The 22,772-nt window shown below is 41.4% G+C and overlaps 1 protein-coding gene across 2 annotated transcripts in view; it reads left to right on the top strand.

The window, feature by feature from the left end:
* Positions 1-6: 6 nt before the first annotated feature.
* Positions 7-22,772, top strand: part of GPR158 (G protein-coupled receptor 158) — a 206,231-nt gene continuing 183,465 nt past the window's right edge. Inside the window, exons 1-2 of one of the 2 annotated variants that reach the window (XM_026842789.1) lie at positions 7-879; positions 16,464-16,569. In XM_026842789.1, coding sequence (XP_026698590.1) covers positions 8-879; positions 16,464-16,569 — 978 coding nt within the window. In that variant the 5' untranslated portion in view covers position 7. The remainder of the gene's footprint in view (positions 880-16,463; positions 16,570-22,772) is intronic. The other variant, XM_026842788.1, reaches the window with a different exon arrangement.

Raw genomic sequence — 22,772 nt, forward strand, 5'->3', positions numbered from 1 at the left:
GGGGGATATGGCTTTGCTCCGGCTCCTTCTCCTCCTGCTCCTCGCCCCGCGGGGGCTCGGGGACGCCGCCGGCCAAGGGCAGGCGGTGCGCGGCCGGGAGCGGGCGCTCGGCGGGAGGCAGCCTGTTTACAACCACGTCAAGAGCCGGGAGCCTCCGCCGGCCCCGCGGAGCCGCTCTACGGAGAGCACCATCTTGGCGCAGCGGCTGGCCGAGGAGGTGCCCCAGGACGTGGCCTCGTTCCTCTACACGGGCGACTCCCGGGAGCTGCGGCGTGCCAACTGCTCCGGGCGGTACGAGCTGGCCAGCCTCGCCGGCAAGTCGCGCTTCACCTCGCACCCCTCCCTGCACGGGGCCCTGGACACCCTCACCCATGCCACCAACTTCCTCAACATGATCCTCCAGAGCAATAAGTCGCGGGAGCAGAACTTGCAGGAGGACCTGGAGTGGTACCGCGCCTTGATCAGGAGTCTTCTGGAGGGGGACCCCAACATCTCTAGGGCAGCTATCACTTTCAGCACGGAGCCTTTCTCCTCCACGCCCCAGGTTTTCCTCCAGGCCAGCAGGCACGAGAGCCAGGTCCTCCTGCAGGACTTGTCCTCCTCGGCTCACCGCCTGGCCAACGCCTCTGTGGAAACCGAGTGGTTCCACAGCTTGAAGCGCAAGTGGAGGCCCCATCTGCACAGGAAGGTCTTAAACACGGGCCCCAAAACTTTGGAGAACAGCTGGAAGAGGCGGGAGAGCTTCACTGCTGATAAGAGCCACATCAGGTGGTCCTCGCCTTACCTGGAGTGCGAGAATGGGAATTACAAACCTGGCTGGCTAGTGACTCTCTCGGCGGCTTTCTATGGGCTGCGGCCAAACCTCCTGCCCGAGTTCAGGTAGGACGAGGGTTCTTCTGCTTGCTTTCTGTCAACGAGCGGGTAGGATGGGTTTTGTTTCTTCCCCTTGCCCAGGGAAAGGCATGCTGTGTCGGGAGTGACCTGATCAACCCTTGCCAGATGGGATGCTCAGTCACAGCGCAGAGCAACCTCGGGCCTTCTGGTTGAGCTCTACCTTCGTGTGCCTTAGGGAGCTGTTGCTCAGTAAAAGAATCGCTTTCATCTCCATCTGTAAGACAGCGTTTGCTTTACATGCTCCCATTGAAACAGGTGTGCGTGTGGATTACGTTCCTGGTGTGCTTTTGGTGGGGAGAGGAGAGCAGCAGTTGCCAGTAAGAGTTTATTTCTGACTGCAAGAGGAAGATGTTTACTGAGGTGTTATTTCTTACTACGCTTGCATAATTAAACCTAGCTTGACCCCAGCTGTGATTTTAACCCGCTGGGAACCAACATTGTTACGCTGTTAAACTGCGGTTTCTGGTCTCCAGAGCACATCCACGGTGGGGTGCTCAAGCCTGGTCAGTACATTTGTAGGTAAATAAGTGTTTGTGACCGCAGTTCTGTCATAGCACGTGTGGCTACGACCTGAACTGGCAGTAGGAAAGCTTTCCTTAGGACATCCCTTGGTTACATAGCTGTGTGGCTGATACCTAGCATACATAAAAAATTGCTTATTTTGTTATTGCTGTTGCCCCCAGGACTTTGCCACTGGGCTGCGACTAGCAGAGAGGAAGATATAAAAAGGCCCATTCTTGTGTCTTTGTATTTTGACAGTAAAGAGGGATTTGTCCAAAGAATGAGAGCAACCTGTGGGGTATGAGAAGTCAGATTTTAGTACTGGCACTTCTGTGATGGGGCTCACGATTAATTCTATCCCTTGGGGAATGCCCACTGCCCAGAAGCAGCCAGTATTTGTCAGGGGGTGAGAGGGGAACACAGAATTAATTGGCTTTGTGCTGCCGATCAGTAGCAGGTAAAGATAGATAAGAACACAACAGATACCAAAGGGGTTTTGCCACACCTAGGTGGCGAGGCAGTAGTGTTTGTGAACCCTGGTTGTCTTGGTTTAGTTTGAAGTCCATTGGGATGAAACAGGTATGAATATAGTTATGCATCCTTAGGAAAAAAAACCTTGAAGAGAGAGTGACTGCTTATTTCTCTACTGAATTACCTTTTGCCCTGAAATTTTCACACTTAGGGGACTGGTAGGGTTAAGGTAAAATGAGCTCATCTGCAGTCTGTCTGTTGCTGAATTCCTCTCGAGACCAAAGCCCAAGAGTAGCTCTACTGCAGAGCTCTTCTGGACCCTATCAGGGAGTCCAGAAAAGTTCAGGAACTTCTTGTAGATCATTGAAATGCAGTGTTTCATGCTTGATGAACTTCGGGATGCAGATGAAAGCTACTGTTACCCTTTTGTTGGGGACAGAGGTTCTCATAACCTGATGAACCACCAGGCAGGGGGTGGGGTGGGAGCCACTAACCAGCTATCTGAGAATTTAGATCTTGATATAAAGCTTAACTCAAGCTTCAATCTTGACCTCAGTGAAGAGAAAAAACACATCTTTAAACAAAAGAGCCGAAAGGCTTCAATCTCAGCTCTGTGACAAGACTCTCTGATGCCAGGAAGCATCTCGGTTTCAGCTGTGTTAGTTCTGCTGTGCAGAACACCCCAGGTCCATTACAGGTCCAGTAACACTGACCAGCCAAGGCAACCAGTAGAGGTCCTCCTGGGTGCAGTACAAAACATTTCCTCATCTTCCCAGCCCCTCTTTACCATGTGGGAGTAACTTCAGTTGAAGAAATAGAATAACCTGTTGTAACCCTGATACCTCAAAGGGCATCCATTAAGCACATCTGAGCTTGGAGAACCTCCTCTTACTTAGAAGATCTGGCGATGGAGTATGTTGTTGTGCAAGTTTAAAGTGTTGTTTTGCTGTTGTACTGAACAGTTAGGACAGAACTAACAAAAGTTCTGTTGTAGCAAAACCAAAGATGAGTTGGTAAGCATTTCTAAGAAAATGGGTCACTATGTTTTTGGTAACAAAGGATGAAGGTGAAACAATTGTGTGTGTGTGTGTGTGTGTGTATATATATATATATATGTATGTATGTACGTATTCTGGCAAGGCTAAATTATAGTTTCTGTGTTTCTAGTTTGAGGTATGTTACATGAAAGATGGGCTTCTGATAAAAGTTTATTATGTGGGATATTGAAAAAGTAACTGCAGCTATGTAGGAAATACTATAAATGACATATACTTCTTCCAGGACTTGTGAAATGTCTTAATATTTGCACAATATTTTCTATATTTGATAGACATACAGCCTTCTTAAGAGAAGTGGTTTGAAGTATAAGCATGAAATATAAAAATGTAAAGTCTAACGCTATTAGAGCATTAATATGAATTACTATAAGTCGCCTCTTGAAATGAGCTTTATTTCTCCTCACCATCTGCCTTTGAGTGACACAATGGTTTAACTTTAAATTCCTGTTTAAGGCCCATATGGTAAAAAGCAGGATGTATTAACCTCCATCTTTTGAGACAGCTACATTGGTTCTCCAAGCAAAGTATCTCTGAACCATCTGTTAGGAACACGTTAATGGATCAGTTTACATGCTCCTTCCATTTAATAGTCTGGTGTGAGGTCATTGATGGTAATTTAATGCATGCCCCTTTAATTTTCTTATAACAGTTCGTACATTCTTCTTTGCTGACATTAGGTTTATGGCATGGTATGTTAGGGTATGAGACATTCAGTAATGTGTTCCTGGAAGAGAGTTCTTTCAGATTATGGAAGGAAAAGCTGTTGCTCCTACTCATTTGTATCCCTTCTGTTGCAGTAACAAATAGGTATGTTGTGGTACAGCAATGGAAAGAGTTTATTGAAGGCAATACTAGTAATTACTACTGTTTATGTTCAGTACATGCTACTACTGCAGTGCTGTTGTCAATGACCTTCCCAAAGTGCAGCAAAACCCCCCACCTTTGTTCTTTACATTGTGAAGGGTTATAGTGCCTTTTGCCAGAGGAAGTGAGTGTTGCAGGTAGGGGGGTCTTGCAAACAGCTTGCTGTCTTTAATTTCATTCTCCCACCCTGTCTCCCCCTTCCCAGGAGATGACAGCCAAACTGTCCAAAGTGAAGGCCCAGGAGGGTGAGACAGTATGGTTGGTTGTCTGGCCAAGGCTAGCACTGTAGGCCAATACTGAGATGGAGAAATCAAAGCCAACTCGTTTGTGATGATAAATGTACCAGAAGCTGTTCAGGCCTGGTGGGACCATGTTAGTCCAGCACAATGCTAAGCTGGTGGTGCTGACTGTCTGCAGCTTCTTAGCAGTGCTTGCTGGTGTTTGGTCTTTGGTCTGCCCAAAGTGCAGGGAGAGAACGTTAACCACCTGCTTACAAAATACAGTGTAAGCTTTCATTCAGAAATGAGGATCCACAGAGACTAGAAGTAATTGATGATATTAACCATTCCCTTCTCCTTTCTTAAAAAGGCTAAGGTGAAGCAGTGGAATTCACCATCTAATGTGCCTACAGCTCTAGTGCTGCAGAGGGTAGAGCATAATAGCACTTGTCACTGATCTGCGACCCTCATCTGCTACTTCCCATTACATGATGAGAATGAACCATATTCCATGGCACATGGTGATCTAGCTTGTCTCTCTGCAGCCCTGCTGTGGAAGTAGAAAGGTGTAAGAAGCTTTAGTCCTTTAGAAGGACTTGCTTGGCCCCTGGAGAGGAAATGGGAAGTTTTCATTGCTTCAGCAGTCTTAAGGGCCAGTGGGGAGGATTGCTCCTTGTTCTGGAAGGAAGATGTGCAAATAGTCAGCTACTAGGAATATACCAGTTTAAAAAAAAAAAAAAAAAAGGTCCTTTTGGGTCACTGAGTCAATCTCCTGTTGTCACATGCCCACGTAATTTCATCATTTGACCAATCTCCATCTTAAAGTAGGTGGTTTTCCCTCTTGGCTCTAAATAGGCATGCCAGGCCTAATGATTGGATAGCTGCTTCTGATTTCTGATCTAAATTTATTCACAGTCAGTTCTCATCCATTTATTCCTGTTCCAGAACTGCTTTCTATCTGAAATAGCACTCTTTGCTGATGTTTACTGCCCTGACCTATTTATAGGCAGCAGTCCCTTCTCCACCTTTGTTTACTAGACTACACAAACCAGCTTTCTTTAGTCTCCTGTTTTAAGCTCTCTGTTGCCATGGTCCCTCTTCCTCAAGTCTTGTTCCAGTATTTCTTGAACGTGGTTAGTCAGATTCATGTGCAGTGTTTCAGCCTTGCACAATGACATCAATTATCCCCGAACTCTGATGAATGAATTGCTGCTTTTGCAGTTCAAAATGTTCTCTTGCATGCTGTTCTCATTTTCTTTAATGTCATGTTGTAATATGTCAACATTCTGGGAACTGGTCATCGCTCTTACACTTTTTCATCTAGGAGGTCAGAACAGCTTTAAGATACAGAGACACTTTTTCCCTCCCACTATGTTCCAGAAAGGCTAGGTACTTTTTTCACCAAATCCAGGGCAGTATTTGCAGTCTTTTTTTAAGGGCTACAGGGAGAATGCAATAAAATAATGGCTGTTTTGGCAGAAAGATGCACAGCAAGCTAAGTTGGTGTTTTGTTATTTTTTATTATTTTTATTTTTATTTTGGATGATGAAGTGTTCCGCACCATTTGCAGGTAACTTCAGAATGAATTTTGACTGAATCAAGTGTTACCTCTTAATATTTTTTGTCTTCCTGACATTTGCTACTTCTCTCTTAATTATTGGAAAGGTATTCCTTGGTGCAAAGATTAATCTTTATCTCACAGTTAAATTTAGCTGTTTCTTCCCTAAAGGCAGTATAATGTAATGATTGCCACTGTTAAGAATGACTCAGACCACTCCAGTGTTAGGCCATAATGGAGCTCTTAAAGAAACATTATTTGAAGGCAAGGTAAACCATGGAGGTAGAACTATGTATGACAAATAAGTAATTTCTTGGGGAATACATGCAATTTAATCTTCTGCTAAATATTTCATAGCTATTAAATTGTTTGGTAAAATAACTATAAATGTAGACATAAAAAAAGATTATAAAAATCAGTATTTTTTCTTCTAAATACGGTTTCATTTCTTCCTTTAGCCTCCTTTTTTGGTTTTCCCCCTAATCTGTCTTTAGTCTCAGTACCGAACTAAGAAAGAAAATTCACTTTAACTGTTTAAAGAGGCTTTCTAGTCACCTGATACATTAGTTGTATAATCCTGAAAATGGTGAGGTTGACATACTTTCTATAACATGCCCTGGCCCATATAACATGAAGGTGTGGATGGATTTAGAACAGGTTTTAAAAATGGAGTAATTTATTTCCTAGAACTTCTGAAGTCTTGGATTTATATTCCTCAAAAGAGGTGAGAACAGAGAAAAATCTTTCTGTGATTTACTGTCTGCTTATAGAACCCCCCAGTATGTTTTAAGTATTCTCGAGACAATTATGCCTGTGCCTTTTTCGTACGAGGTCATGGATAAGGATAGAAAACTGGGTGGTGATGAACCAAAATGAACAATAAATAGGGATTTCATTTTTAGAAACATGATTCAGCTTTCTTCACTATTGGAGAAATAGAAGTGGATCTTTGAAGAAGGAAGTTAAATATGGCCAGGAGAGGATTGAAACACATACTGCATTTATGTCCACAATTATGTAGCATATGGTAAACTGCAATCAAAGGAACCAGCTTTCTGGGTCAAACTGCTGCTTCCATTCCTCTGTTCTCTACTCCTGTCCCCCCTGGGCACGGCTTCCAGCACTGCAGGTTATCAGAGGTCTTTTGAAGGAAGTGGACATGTGACAGTCCTTACTATCTGAGATTCAGCTCCAGGACTGTCACCACCTATCCTGTCTATTCATGAACCCCATGTCATAAGGTAGAGAAGTGTTCCTAAATGTCAGAACAAAAGCATTGCTGTATTAGCTCAGATGGAAGGCTTTCTCCAAAAGCAGCTTCTGGCAGGTACTTAAGGAAAAATGTAACATCAGTGGAAGTGCACAGTTCTTCTATTTTGGTTATATCCCATTTACAAATAATAAAAAATTTAAAAATGCTTTTCAGACTCTATCTGAATGAGTGTTGATAGTAAGTACGGATTAAGCGACCTCCATAATTCTAATTCACTCTTAAACCCATTTTTGTCTTCCGCAATGTAGTTTGGCGCTGGATTCTATAATATAGTTATGAACTGTTTGGAGAGAAAATATTTTCTGTTTTTAAATTTACTTTGTGAATCTAAATTCATTGGGAGATTCAGATTCTTGTGATAAAAAAACACTTTGGAAAGTTTTAATTCATCTTCTCTGTGTCAGCCATATATAGTTGTGGATTATACCAAGTATTTTATCACTTGCAAACTTTGTCACTAGTCACCCATTTGTGGTCATCTGGGAATGTGTTGAACAGAGAAGGGATAGGTGTGGTGCCCAGTTTAACCTCTCTGCATGTGAAAGCCAACTTTTATCACATTGATACTCTCCAGAGGGGTTCAAAGTTTGGAGCCTTCCTGGCTCTGAAGTGTGCAGTGATGAAAATTTTTCTGCAAAGGCTGTGTCTAAACAATTTTTATATCTTGGCTGTGTGTTGACCTTACAGATTCTACTTCAGGTTTGCTTTTTCTGAGGTATTTGAAAAGTTTTTAATTAGTAGAGCCTATGCTTTTAACACACTGCTTCTAAAAATGTCTGTTGGTTTTGTCTTGTAGTTCTGTACGTTCCTTGCCCAGGTTTATGCCTCTCCATTTTCCTTTTTTTTCCTTTTTTTTTTAATGCTGGTTTCCACTTACTTTTCAGTTTTAAAATTACTTATTATATTTAAATCTTCAGTGTTAGAAGATGGGGTATAGTTAGTCTGAGACCATCTCTCCCATCCAGGATCCTTCTAATTCAAAAGCTTTCTTGTTCTTAACCTCTTGTATTACTTTATACCATTTCTTGAGGCCCTTTCTTTCCACCTGTCTCTTTGACCCCATGGATAGTAAAGGGAGCATTAAAAAAAAAATGCTGGTTTCTTACTAAATAGCTTCAATTTGGCTCTTAAGACCCTTTTTTCATAGGGAGACTCTAATGTAAGTGGTACCCTACCATCACGGACACCTCACGTTCCTATACAAGGTGATGCTTTGTGACAGAGTTAAGATGCTAGCAGTAACTTTAACATCCTCCAGCAAAAAAAAACCCCCAAAAACACTGCCCCTTGAAGTATCTGTGAAGCTCTCTGACTAAACTGCAGGGAAATCCCCAGAGAGGCAGCACTGCATGCCATAAATCTGAAGGCAAATTTAAATCTGAAATAATTCTTCAGACAACAGAGGATTCAGCTTTAAGTATTCCGCCCTTGTACTGTTCCAAATGGCCTAGAGGGATTTTCGTTGCAGGTGAATCCTAATTCATGTGCCCACACTGCTATACCTTACTCCTCAGTTAAGTTTATTTTTAGCGAAAGCTGATTCTCCTGTGAAAATGTGTGCTGAAAGCAGCAGTCATGCTATGCCTGAGAAATTAGGTAAGTCTGCCTCTGTTCTGTTACTAAGAGATCAGTGGTAACGGTGTGAACGGATCAAAATTGTGTTCTATTAATGTCCCAGTAGCCTTTTGTGAATCTGGCTGGATATGCAGAGGTAATAGTTTTAAAATCATCTAAGTGATTCAGAATCCTGAATCTTAACTTTCAAAATAATTTTGAACCTGCAGAAGCTGCTGGTTGCCAGTAAGACTTAATGGCTGAAAATCACTTGTGAATTTGATATCAGGATTATGTTTGGATGCTCAGTTCATAGTGCATAGAAGGAGCCTCATGTGTCTGGGAGTATTTGAAAATTAGTAGTCTTGAAAGTGTCAGGCTCCAAAATGAGAATGGTCCGAAGAGGTACCTTCCCTGAAAACATTTGCTATGGTAATTACAGTATGCATTTGTCTAGAGGTGTGGGCATTTGCCGAGTTGGGATGGCTGTAGAGGATCTGTTTTTCTCCTTTTGTGGTAAGGAGGACTTACATAGGACAGCATGTAAGAGTGTATTAATATGGCAGCAAGAATCTAAGCATCATTTAGATTTGGGGCATGATGTCTGCTTCAGCATGTGATAACCCTGCCTTATACCTTAATTATGGCTGCTTGCAGTACAAAAATAAGCGTACAAACTTAGAAGACGCACTTTGAATGCCTGTTTAGCTGAGCTGTGCTGACCTCTGTGGTCAAAGATATTGTTTATCACCGTTTAAATGTTGGTAGACTGCTATTCTTTGCAGTTCTGGCTTAAGTTGTCTGGGAGAAAGAGAGCATGATCTGCTTTGTGATATAAACCCTGTATCTACAGAAGAGTTTCTTTTGCCTGTGCTGTTACAACATGTTGTTACAATGAAATATTATAACTACTGAAACTATCAAGGTAGCTAGTAGGTTGGGAAAATAAGCTTAAATCAATTCCTGGCAGGGATTTCAGGGCAAACAGCATGCCAACAAACAGTGGTACTGGAAATTAAGACAGACATGAAAGCCTCTTAAATCAAACCTCTGACATGACAGAAAATCCTTGATGACATCATCCTTCAGTGCTTATCTGTTACATATAGTTCAACTGATTTTTTTTTCTTAACTACATGTTAAACATGAACGTGCAATCTATAAGTATCTGTTTTGTGTAGGGACTGTAAAATTGTGTCAGAAAACAAATATTTATTGTTATAAGGAGATTAACAAAGTATACTTATTTGCCAGATGGTCCACAATTACCAGTAATATTGTTATTAACTTACATTGCTTGGGTTCAGCCAGGCATCATTGTCAGTGTGGATGGATGTGTTATGCTGACAAGCTGAGTCTATTCTTATGCCATTGATATTTGTCTTGAACACTTCTATCAAGATAGCAAAACTGCAGTTATTCCCAATTAGTTCAATAAATATAACACTTACTGGTAGTTGGTCCATATACATTCTAGGAGGATGTGTTCTTCCGTATGTTCCATTTTCCGAATGCTGAATCAAAAATAACTGAAAATGTGGGTGGCTAAACATGCTGTGCCAGCTACTGTATTAATCACAGATGAATTTCAGAAATACATCATCATGTACATATTGGTGTACTCTATGTGTAATAATGGTGGGGTACAAGTCTGAGATAGTGTTTTAAAATGGCAAAGCATCCCGAATGAGTGCAGTAGGTCTTGTACCATCATGGTGCATTCTGTAAATGCCATATGTATGCTTAAAGAAACTTTTCTTTTGAAGGCATTATATCCTCAAGTAGTTGCAGACCCTGTTACTACCTCAGCAGAACTGCGATGTTACCATGTAGCATAAACATACATTGCAGACTTCTAGTGAAAAAAGAACAAAATGCTATGATAGATTGTCAGGAGAGATTGTTTCCATATGCCTGCTTCTGGACTGTACTGGTTTTTCTTCCTGTAGATTTTCACCCCAGAAATTCACAAAGCTCTGAGAAAAGGAAAAAACAGAACAACTTAATTGTATCAGAAGTTCAGGTTGTGCTGTGAAGAGCTGCAGAGAGGAGAGTAGTGTAGGTAGAAATGTTTGTATTAAGTTCATGAAGACTGGATTTTGTGAAAGGTAAATGTTCTTGTGAGAAAAGTTTTTAACACAGAAGCAAAGGGAAAATGCATTCAGTTTCAAATGGAAGAATTTTGTAGTGTTTCTGGAGGAAGTATTGTGAAAATATTTTGAAATTAGATAATTTTCAGACCTGGGTGACTTAACAGGAAGCTCCTGACAAAACTCAAGTGTAAAATGGAAGTCCACAAGAGGTGCAAGCAGGGTCAGGTAACCTGGGAGGAATATTGAGATGTGGCCTGGGCGTGATTCTGAACATGAGCATCTTGTATCAGAAAGAGTGAGGCCAGCAGGACTAGAGAAGTGATTGCCCCCCTGTACTCAGCACTGGTGAGGCTGCACCATGAATACTGTGTTAAGTTTTGGGCCTCTCACTACAAGAAAGTCGTTGAGGTGCTGTAATGTGTCCAAAGAAGGGCAGCGAAGCTGGTGAAGGGTCTGGAGAACAAGTCTTATGAGGAGCAGTTGAGGGAGGTGAGGTTGTTTAGTCTGGAGGAAAGGATGCTCAGGGGAGACCTTATCGCTCTCTAGAACTACCTGAAAGGAGGCTGTAGTGAGGTGGGTGTCAGTCTCTTTTCCTGAGTAACAAGTGATAGGACAAGGGGAAATGGTGTCATGTTGCACCAGGGGAGGTTTTAGATTGGATATTCGGAACAATTTCTTCATTGAAAGGTTTATCAGTCATTGGAACAGGCTGCCCAGGAGAGCGGTTGAGTCACTATCCTTAGAGGTATTTAAAAGATGTGTCACTTAGGGACCTGGTTTAGTGGTGGAGTGGGAGGTGTTAGGTTAATGGTTGGACTTGATGATCTTAAAGGTCTTTTCCAACCTAAATGATTCTATGTTGTTATGATTATATGCATGGGTGAGGTTAGGGAAACCAAAGCCCATATGGAACTGAATCTGGTGAGGGACATGAAGGGCAGCAAGAAGTACACTGACAGCAAAACTGGGACTAGGGAGAACATGGACCTGCTGCTGAATGGGGTGGTAGATTTTGTGACAGAGGACATTGAAGACATCAGATACCTTGGCCTTTTCCAAGTACTACAGGCTAATCAACATCACCTCAGTCCCTGGGAAGGTGATAGAGCAAATCTTTCCGAAAACCAATTCTTAAACGCATGAAGAGAAAAATGTGTTTGGAAGTAGTTAACATGGGTTTCTGAGGGGGGAAATACTGTTTAATCAACCCAATAGCTTTCTGTGTGTAGATGGCTGGAGTCCAGTCGGAGGCCAGTCACTACTAATATACCCCAGGGGTTGATATTGGAGCCAGTTCTGTTTAACATTTTCATTTGGTGGTCTGGATGATTGGGTGGGGTGTGCTTTTAGCAAGTTTGCAGATGATGAAAATTGAGAGGAGTGGCAGAGACCAGATAGTTGTGTTGCCATTCCGGGGGACTAAAACAGGCTGGAGAAATGAGCAACCAAGAACCTTGTGAAACTCGGCAAAGGGAAATGTCAAGTGCTGCACTTGTGGAGGAATGGGGGCTTAACGGCTGGAAAGCAACTTTGCAGAAAAGGCCTGGGGGTTCCTGGTGCACACCAGAGATGAACCCCCAATGTGTGCTTGTGACAAAGATAACTGACAGCCTCCTGGTCTCTGTGAGAAGGAAGAGCATTGCCAGTGGGTTGAGGAAGGTGATCCTTCCTCTTTACCCAGCCTGGTGGGGCCCCATCAGGAGTGCTGTGCCCTCTTCCGGGATCCTCAGTGCAAGAGCCAGGGATGTACTGGAGTGAACTCAGTGAAGGGCCACAAAGATAATTAGAGATTGAAGCAACTGACAGACAAGAAGGGCTGAGAGAGCTGGGACTGTTCAGCCTGGAGAAGAAAAGGCTTCAGGGAAATCTTTTCATGTGTAAATTCCAGATAGAGAAGTGTAAAGGAGACAGAGCCAGAGTATTCTCGGAGTAGTCAGTGGAAGGACAGAAAGTACAGGATGCACAAACTGAAATACAAGAAATTCCATTTAAACATCAGGAAACTTTTTTTTTTGACACTGTGAGGGTGGTCAGACACTATAACAGGTTTCCCAGAGGTAGTGAAGTCTCCATTGTGGGAGGTATTAAAAAACCCCAGTTGAACTGGGCCTGCTTTGAGCCAGTGGTTGGACTGGATGATCTCAAGAGGCTTCTTCCAATGGGAGCTGCTGTATGAATATGATTTTTTACATCTATTTTGAACAACATAATAGTATCAAAGACTTTTCAAAGGATACAAGTTATTTAGTCAATTCTGATGTGGAAAATCTGGAAGTACACTTCCTTTCTTTCCAGACCTGGCTCTGAGCTTTAGGATGCTATCCTGCTTTCTACCTCTTGATCCACTAGAACATGCCACTAATTCTCCAAGTTGTAGTGTGTCTGGTACAAGGCCATACACAAATGCTTGCTCAGTGTACTTACTGTATGCAGTTCCTCTGTCTTGTATGTGTTGTCTTTCTCACAAGTAACCTCTTAAGTTTTCTTTTGAAAAATCCTTATATTCCTTTGTACTGACACTGTGCTTCTATAGGGCCTGCTCATGATACCACACAGCAAACTCTTAAGGTGTTTCTGCTCTAGCAGTGATTAGTTTACCCTTAATTTGCAATCTGTACCCCTCTGTGGAAGTGTTTGTAGAGGGAAAGGGAATATTCCTCTCCTACCAGTTAAAAACAAAATGTGCACAAGGGAAAAGCTTTCCATTTAAAGGAAATAAAGACCTACTTCCCTAAGGTGCTTGAGAGTCTCCCAGGTGAATCTGTTGCAGCCCTAATAAGGATTAATCATCACTGTTTTACCTACTGTATAAACTGATTTCTTTAGAGTAGTGAGAATGATGCTGATGCTTGAGAGACCCCTGCCAAGGTGACTGGTGTATAACATGAACTGGGAGAGCAAGGATAGTGTCAGTCCTGGTCCTGCTGCCTGCTTTATGCCTGTATGCAGCCATGGTGAGACTATTCATTTGCATAACAGGTCCTATTCCCAGCCCAGTCACTAATATTTATGCTCAGAAAGGTCCGCAAAATATTAGAAACCTACCTGGTGAGATCTGCACATGACCAGATGAGGAAATAGTTACCTCTACTCCTGCGAGCATCTGAGACAAATACCTTGCTATCAGGTTAAGATAGGCTTGTAATCTACTGACATCAAATGTTTTTTAAAGAGTTAGTCTGCACTGTATGGCAGTTTTTCCCCTGAGGTCACTGGTCACCTGGAACATGGTAAAAAATAATTCATTGGGATGGAGGTATAGTTTTAGCAGTCCCTGGAGAAGCTGCTGTTCAAAACAAAAGTGGAAAGGCACAAAGCTCTAAACTAAAAATATTTCTGAATATTCTAGAAGTGTGGTGTGTGCCATTTCAAATTGAATTTCTAGAGCCAGTACTTAAATATTTCAGGTAATTTCTAACTGCCTGGCATCAGATTTAGATTCTAGGCAGCAGATCACAGAATATCAGAATGATCTGGGTTGGAAAGGATCTCGAAGATCACCTAGTCCAACCATTAACCTAACATTGACAGTTTCCAACTACACCAGTTCCCTCAGCGCTGTGTCGACCCGACTCTGAAACACCTCCAGGGATGGGGACTCCACCACCTCCCTGGGCAGCCCATTCCAAGGCCTAACAACCCCTTCTGGAAAGAAATGCTTCCTAATATCTAGTCTAAACCTTCCCTGGTGCAACTCAAAGCCATTCCCTCTTGTCCTGTCCTTTGTTACATGATTAAAGAGGCTCATCCCCAGCTCTCTTCACCCTCCTTTCACGTAGCTGTAGAGGGCAATGAGGTCTCCCCTCAGCCTCCTCTTCTCCAGACTAAACACCCCCAGTTCCCTCAGCCGCTCCTCCTACGACCTGTGCTCCAGACCCTTCACCAGCTTCGTTGCCCTTCTCTGGACACGCTCGAGTCATTCAATGTCCTTTTTGTAGTGAGGGGCCCAAAACTGAACACAGGAATCGAGGGGCGGCCTCACCAGTGCCGAGTCCAGGGGTCAGATCCCTTCCCTGTCCCTGCTGGCCACGCTATTGCTGACACAAGCCAGGATGCCATTGGCCTTCTTGGCCCCCTGGGCACCCTCCTGGCTCCTGTTCAGCCGGCTGTCAATCAACCTCCCCCAGGTCCTTCTCTGACTGGCAGCTCTCCAGCCACTCCTCCCCAAGCCTGTAGCGCTGCTGGGGGTTGTTGTGGCCCAAGGGCAGCCCCCGGCATTTGGCCTTATGGAAACTCACACAGTTGGCCTCAGCTAATGGCTCCAGCCTGTCCAGGTCTCTCTGCAGAGCCTCCCTACCCTCAAGCACATCAACACTCCCACCCAACTTGGGGTCATCTGCAAACTGACTGAGGGTGCACTCGATCCCCTCGTCTAGATCATCAAATGAGATGAAGGATGATGAAGTGGATCTGTACTGTCTAAATTCCTACTGGCTATCCTACGTAATTTCTTAATCACTCTTACTCAGATCACTTAATGTGCTTGTGTTTCTGCAGTGACTGTATAGCATATCTGAAGATGAATGTCCAGATATAGCTGTTGTGGACACTTTGCATTTGATTGTATTAGGGCCCCTTATGCGGTAGCAGTATTGTCCTGGTTTTGATCAAGCTTATTCTCTTATGAATAAAATCAGAACAAGCATAAGAGGCCTCTCAAACCTCTTTTGTTATTATTAGCGTTCTTATATTTACTGAACCTTAATTGAAAGAGGCAACTCACTTTGTGAGTTGTTCTTGAGATGGAGGTTGGGCCATGCCCTTGGTAGTCCACAGCCTGAAGGTCGGGAGGATGGTATTTGTGGGAGTTCAGACCATGGAAATCAAAACTTTTGGATAAGTGACTGAAGGAGTTGACATAAAAGGAATGGTACCCTAGATTTAAGAAATCAGTACAGAGTATTTATCCATTATGAGTGAGTTCATGTAATGATCTAACTATCAAAAGTTTTTACGAAGTCCAGACAGCAGTGAAACAGTCACAGATACATGCTCTCACTAGGTGATGCTATAGATGTTCTATGTCCAGAGTCATTCTGGAGGTTATTTTAGAGAGAATGAGGAAATTTGAGGGCTTTTTTCACGATATGTAACTACAGTCTTACAGCTTTATTTCCTTCTGGTGATTTCTGAGTTTATAAAATAGATCATTTGCTTTGAAATTGGGTTGTTAGCTTTTAATTCAAAAAAATTTCTGAGGGAAACTGTTGATGATGAAAACTTGAGTGTTCTTGGCATAGAACTAATACAGTTCAGACAGTGCTTGAGGACCTGAGTGTGTAGGAAATTTTGGTGGTTTGGTTTTTTTTGGTTTTTTTTTTTTTTCATGGACATCAGTGGCCTACTCCTGGCTTGTGCTGCCGTTCTAATGTTCTATCAGGTATTATACCAGTTCTGGCTGACAGAGGTGGGGAGAGGGGTTTGGATGCCTACTGGAGGAGGATCCTGAGCTGCTGAGGGGAGGCCTGAAGTCACTGGAGGTTGGGGTGTCTCTGGGGAGAACGCAGAATAAAAGGCTTTTGCCAGTTGTTTTGGCAAATAGCATTCCTTGGAGCAAAGGGGAGGGTGTCATGGGGGTGAGGTGTGGCGCCTGGTACTGTACTCGAGGTCAGCTGGGGAGGTTGCTGGCTTTGGAAAAAGTAGTGCAGGTTGTTCATTGTATTTTAGTTCTTTGATGCATTGTGAAATGTGAAGGGCATTAAATTGTTTGAGTGTATAACTTAATCTTATCTGCCGTGTTACACTTAGTGTGTTAGATTTACGGAGTTCTTGTCGTAATACATCTCAGCAAGGTCTAACATAAGAATGTATCTCTGCAATCGTGGCTTCAGGAACACAAAACTCTGTTTTTTCATACATTTCATCAAATTCTGTATTTAGAAAAAAGATGTAGTTCTGCTTTGCAGGCTACATCATCATAAAGAAGTTTAACCTATTTCTTTAGTCGCTGTGTTCAAGGCTGTTTTTCTCTTTTTTCAGAGGTGTTGTCAAAGTTGACATCAATCTGCAGAAGGTGGACATTGACCAGTGTTCGAGTGAGGGATGGTTCTCGGGGACGCACAGGTGTCATCTCAACAATTCTGAGGTATGTCTGCCCCTAAGGGACTGAGCTACACTTCAATAACAAGTCTTTCCATTATGTATAATTTTTGTAGTATAATTGCTATCTATTTTATAGACTTTAAATGCATTTAAATGGTTTGTAGGCTGAAAAAAATCTTTCTGTGCAAGGCTTTACAGTATGTATGAGTGTCAGGAGTGCCTGCATTTCAGAAATATTGATGATAAATAAACAGAAGCCAAGTTATTGTGCAGCTATAACAGCTATAGGAAAGAAGAATATTACCAGTGAAATGATTTATGAAGTTTTGCTTGCAGTTAAAACAATTACTTTGCACTCAAAATCAAACTAGGCTTTTAATGTCAGTGCCACTTTTGACTGGACAGCCTTGCAAAATACAGTAAAAATAGCTCAAACGCTAATAATAATTATTCAGAAAAACATGGGCTTTTGGTAGAATGATACAGGTCAACAGGCAGAATTGGATACTGTAATTCTTTCTTAATAGAAATGCCAACATTTTTACAGAGCTGACTAAATATTTCTGTTCAACTCCTTCCTGCTTCCCCTTCCTTCTGAAGGTCTGTGTCTGGCTCAGTCTGTCAGCATATCATAGAATATTCAGCCTGGTCAGTCACATGTGTTCAATGAAACTTTAAACCAAAATACATTCAATGATTTTTCTTTTCATTATGACATATGATGTTGTGTTCAAAGGCACCCATTTGTTTTCTGTGAAAGTAGGCACCTCATGCACTTCTCTGCTTTCAGAAAGGACAATTAAAATGCAGCAAAAGTGATGGTTGTCTACCAGAAGTTAGGAGATGTTTAACTTGTTATAAAATGCCAGTTTATGAAAGCTAAATCTAAATTTAGGAAGAGTTGGTTTTCAATTAATCTACTAACACTTTTGAGCAAGAAAAACTCAACTTTTCTTGTACATCCTTTTGGTATTTTTCACTTTTTTTCTTAAAATTACCTTGAAGTGAGAAATCAAGTAGTCTTTGATAAAGACTAATTGTAAATGAAATATTTCTGCAAGTGGAAAAAAAATAGTTGTGTGGGTTTTTGTTTTTTTTCTTTCAAGTACTTTTTGACTTCTGAATTGAAGGGAACACTTTTTAAATATCTTATGTTTCTTCCTAGAAGAAAATACTGTTTCCCATGAGATTTGGTAAACCTTATTTTTTTAATGCATGTTAGTTATCCTGAATATGATTATATATTTTGACAAGTGCTCCTCCTATTCCTAAAGTCTTATGAGAAAAATAGCAGAGGGGTGGGATTGTAATTTGCATCTCTTCCTGGAACCAAGAAGAAAAACCCTTATGAGAAGACTAAGAAGAATCAAGACAAAAGTAGAATAGGGAAAATGAAGACAGATCAATAGTGAGATTTAATGCACCTTTGGTCTGTTTCAAAGCCCATTGTTTGCTGTAATGGGTTCTGAATCATGCTCTATATTCTCAAATATAGGAAAACAGAATCTGAGTCAAACCGCACTGGATATAATTCCACAATTACACTTCCCTTCCAAATCAAAGTCCTTAAGAGTGTGTCCTGGAGAGAACAATGCAAAAAGCTGCTCTCTCTGGAAGAATTTGTTGGAGAAGGGGGGGAAATAAAAGGATTTTTTTCCCACTCTTTACAATTAATTTTCATGGGAGTAAAAAGTAGTTTTTATTTCTCTGTAGAATTCACTCTGATTATGAAAAGGGGTTTTCTTCATTCAGTAAAATCTACCTTCTATTTCATTATCACATGAGGCAAGTGGAGTGTCATTTATGAAACTGAGTGCAGGATTTCATTCTGCATTAAAGACAGCCTTAACTGTTACAGAAAGTTTTCTATGACTCACAGAAAACATTTTAATTCTGCAGTCTTTAGCGTCTCAGTGGGCAAACTGGAAAATCTCATCTCTGTGATTTAATCTGTTGGTGTGCATGAGGAACTGAGGTGGCTGTCATGGACCACGGATGCAAAGACGGTGCCTCCACCAGCTTTGAGCCAGTACTGCGTTCCTGGCTTTCTGGGTTTCACTGTCGTGCTGAGAGGGTGGTGGGTGCTTCCTATCTGCTGAAGAAGAGAATAACATTTCTTTTACTTAAAATATACATTACAGAATGATCTTTCATGTTGGGGTTCTGGGGTGTGTTGTTGTAAAGCTGGCTGTGCTCAAGTAGGTTTCTTTGCAGAGCTTTTATTTACCAGGCTTATTTGCACTGTTGGTTTTACTTTGTTTTTTCTGTCCCTGTTTATTCTGCATAGTTTTTTCTTTAGAGCTAACTGACTGCTTCACATAGTTTACAATAATCTTTTTTCATACAGCACTTCTGCTACTGTTGAGTCCAACCTGATATTCAGTGTAAAACCAGAGCTGCATTGTGCTGCTTTGACAATAGAAAGCACTACATTTGCTGACGTTCCAAAGGACGTTTTGTTTTTCATACTGGATGGTGGCATGTTTTTGTTTTAGTAAGCATACTGCCATGCTGTAGTCTGTGAGTTCTTGTGATGCAAAAAGGAATTAAAATATACATTCTAGGGCAGAAGTTCTTTAATGAGTGATGCTGTATATGTGAGAAGGGTTCACATTCACACCTTAAGGTGTTAACAGCATGGGTAAAGTAATGAATGCCACTTCATGAGTGGCTTTTCAACTTATATGTAGAGCAAAAATCTGCCAGCTGTTCTCCTTTCTCTGTGGCACGTACCAGAGAATTATATCAACAAGGCTCTCATGGTTAAAAGAAGAATATATAAATAATACAAACCTCCCTCAAAATAAACCTTGCAAGCTTGATTGCAAGGCCAATAAACCTTATTGCACCTGAAGAGGATGGGACTCCTTGCTTAATAACGATGACTCTGGGGATGGGGAATTGCTGGGAACAACCCATAGAGAGAGTTTCTCTCCTTTTAGGCTATGGTCATCACTTTAGGAGAATTCAGTCTGTGGACTTTTATTTCTTTACAAGCAGGTCCCATATGCTGCTTTTCACATTTGTTTCATTGAATCTACCCTGTGGAATAAGGATAAATTATACAGTTGTGCAACAATGCTTTCCACGCAGTTTACATTATAAATGCTAATGAAATTATATTCCCTATCCTCTCTTTTATCATTTTAGAGGCTGTTACAGAAATATCTGCTGACACAGGAATGCTCCACCCCAGATTACAAAGTCTTTCTCCAGTAGAGTAAGGAAGAGAATGGAGATCTTTGGATTTCCAGTTCTGCTTAAGTTAAACCCTCATTCCTCTCTTTAGTTTTGATAGGTGATTTGAGTATTTAGTGCAGCATAGCCTTTCTGCAAACTGGTAAGCCTTTGCCATAGCGAACTTCTGATTTGGCTCTGAAAGTCTGTTTACTGTGTAGCCCATACTATGTGGCTGGGCTACCAATGCCGTTAAATCTAAGGCATAAAGCTCAGTATTTCAGAGATGAAACTCCCCTCTTCCCTAACACTATGAAAGCATAACAAGTGACAGAGAAGGGGAAGGGAGTGACTTAGGGAATGGACAAGAGCAGAAAAAAACCAAAAGGGTTACTAAAATGCTTATTTACTTGGTCTTATATTTCAATTAATTTATACTGGCTAAAATCTACTAGATACATAGCAGATATTTTCTTACTTTCTGTACTGTCCTGAAGTGTTTATCTTATAAATAAAAACCCATTGAAAAGAGGGAGATAGAGGTGCATTACAGTGAATGTAAACATATGGTAAACAAGTGGTCTGTATGTGCTAGACAGAAAAAAGGAAGGAATGGATGGGACCCTACTTCTACCAGAAAGTAAAGAGATTTTTGTTGAAAATACTGTATTGCCTTCATGTGCTCTGACACACAATCCCTAAGAGATGATGTTAACTCTGATATTGGGTTTTGGCTTTGGAAGGTCATCAAGAGTGACCTGATTATGTAAAGAAATAGTTGTAGTGCTAGTCTTTGCTTCAAAGAAGAATAGTGTGTGGTTGAGCAACTGAAGAGTATTATGACTCAAGTACACAAAATGTTTAGCCATGTTCCTCCTTTAACAGCCATCTGTCCTTAGATTTAGGTGTTCCTCAGGAGGTAGATTGGTGGCTCTTAAATATATTGCTTTATGGTGCCCTCAAATTGAATACACAACAAAAGCAAGTGATTTCATAGTAGCATAGATGAACTGAGAGAACAAGAGTGCCCTCCTTCAACCTCAGGATGACTGGAAACTGCATGGTCTAATTAGGCAGGAAGTTAGGTGAGACTTTATACAGGAAATTCAAACTGCAGCAGTGGCTAAAGTCTATTTCAGTTGTGATTTTTTCCCCCCCTTTTTTTTTTTTTTTCCCCCCATTTGTATCAACCAAAAAGAGGCTGATGGCCAGGTGTTCTTTTCTTGACCTGAGGGAAGAGGGGACAACTCATGGTGAAGCACAGTGCTATATTCTCTTTCCTGCCCTCTCCCTTGACACTCAAATAGAGAACAGTTTCCCTGAAAAAGTACATGGGCAAGAGATGTCAATTCTGTGGGGCTGCAACAGATGAGGCAGGTAATCCTTATGGGTCCTTTCCAACTTTATGACTGTATCTGCAGGGTTAGAAAAAATAAAATTAACTAGGTAGAGATCAAAATTATGCAGATAATTCTGAGATTAACAAACATAGAAAAATATAGTTACCCAATAACAAATCCAAAGTAATTTCATTGTACAGGCAAGTCTGGTTATGGGGGTAAGAAAATATGCATTTTTACCCTGTTTGAAATCTTTGAAGATTTTTCTTTTAATATTATATTCCTTCCTCATATGTGCTGGCAGCAGCTGCTGGCACTCTTAGTAACACCTTTAGAGTCCTTGTTGAGACACCCACAATAAAATCAGGGCTGAAGAGCATCTGAAGCAATCAGCCAGCATAATCCGTTGAGCTTGGCCAAACGCTTCCAAGCAAGTAGCATCGGTCTGTGAAAAATGGCAGTCGACTCCATGCTGTTCCCCCATCCTTAATGAGACTGCCAACAGCTTGCAGTGCAAGGCAGGCTCAGCTGACATTCCTTTGGGTTTCAACAGTATTCCACAAATGACAGCGTGTAAAAATATCTAGAGGGAATAAGAGAGGCAGAGTAAACAAAAAAGCTGCATTGCTGTCTGTATATAGTGTGTGTATATCTGTGTTTGTAGAAGGAAAGATGCATAGGCCTACTCTGTGTGTGTACTTATTCTGCACAAACACAAAAATCAGTTGAGAAAGGAAAACAAACAAGCAGTACAGCCAAAATTTATTTTCTATTGTTTAGCAAAACATTTGGGACATCATATTTTATTATACTGTATGTAGTGCTACAGACAACCAACAAAAAAGGGCGAGCGGGGGCTGAATAAAAATAAAATTGTAATGGGAACTGAGTTGGGAGAGAGGAAAACAAGCGCTTTCCATTTTTTTCAAACTGATGCTTTCCAGTGCCCTTGTCAAACTGGGAAAAGGCTAATAATGAACATAATCTGTGGGAGAGGAAGCATGACAAGAGATTATCATCCAAAATCATAACCCAGTGGGTCATGTTCAGTATCATCGGTTTTGCTTATTACTTGCATGTATTTTCTGTCCTGTCCATTAGGAAAAATGCAGTCAGGATGAGAAAAATTTGAAGAGAAAGCTTCTTGGTGATTCAATTGGAGTGAACAGCGTTTATGGAATGTAGTTAACTTCTAATTTGGAAATAATCATAATCCTTGTAGCTACAGATTGCATCCAAGATAGGGCAAGAGAAGTACCCAATCCAGGGTAGAGAGCATATGTCAGGATATATTTTCTCTTGGAGGAAAACAAGATCTTTAGTGGTAGAGTACAAATACTAAATACTGTATCAAATCCTGGGCTAAAAGGGCAATCTAAGACAAAAAGGTGAGTGGCTTGGTTCAGTACACAGATAAAGAAAACATAGCCAGTACTTCTTGGATTCAAAAGTATAAAGGCATATCTGTTCTCTCAGACTGATGGCTGCTCACACAAGTCAGTGTATTTGAAGAACATGCAGTAGACACAAAGAACATTTTTGATGCTATTTTAAATAATTTTGCATCATCTGCATTCATGGGAAAAGTCTCCTTATGGCAGTGTACCAGGTCTAATCTGGCACTCCCCCAGACACAATTACATAAAATAAGGTGGAGGTTTGTCAGAGCTTTCAGTGATAAACAAGGTGCTAAGAAAACCAACTTTCAGTTTAAGGAAGAGCCAGGTTG

Source organism: Athene cunicularia (assembly GCF_003259725.1).
Source record: "Athene cunicularia isolate RWA chromosome 2 unlocalized genomic scaffold, athCun1 chr2_part1, whole genome shotgun sequence".
Taxonomy (NCBI): domain Eukaryota; kingdom Metazoa; phylum Chordata; class Aves; order Strigiformes; family Strigidae; genus Athene; species Athene cunicularia.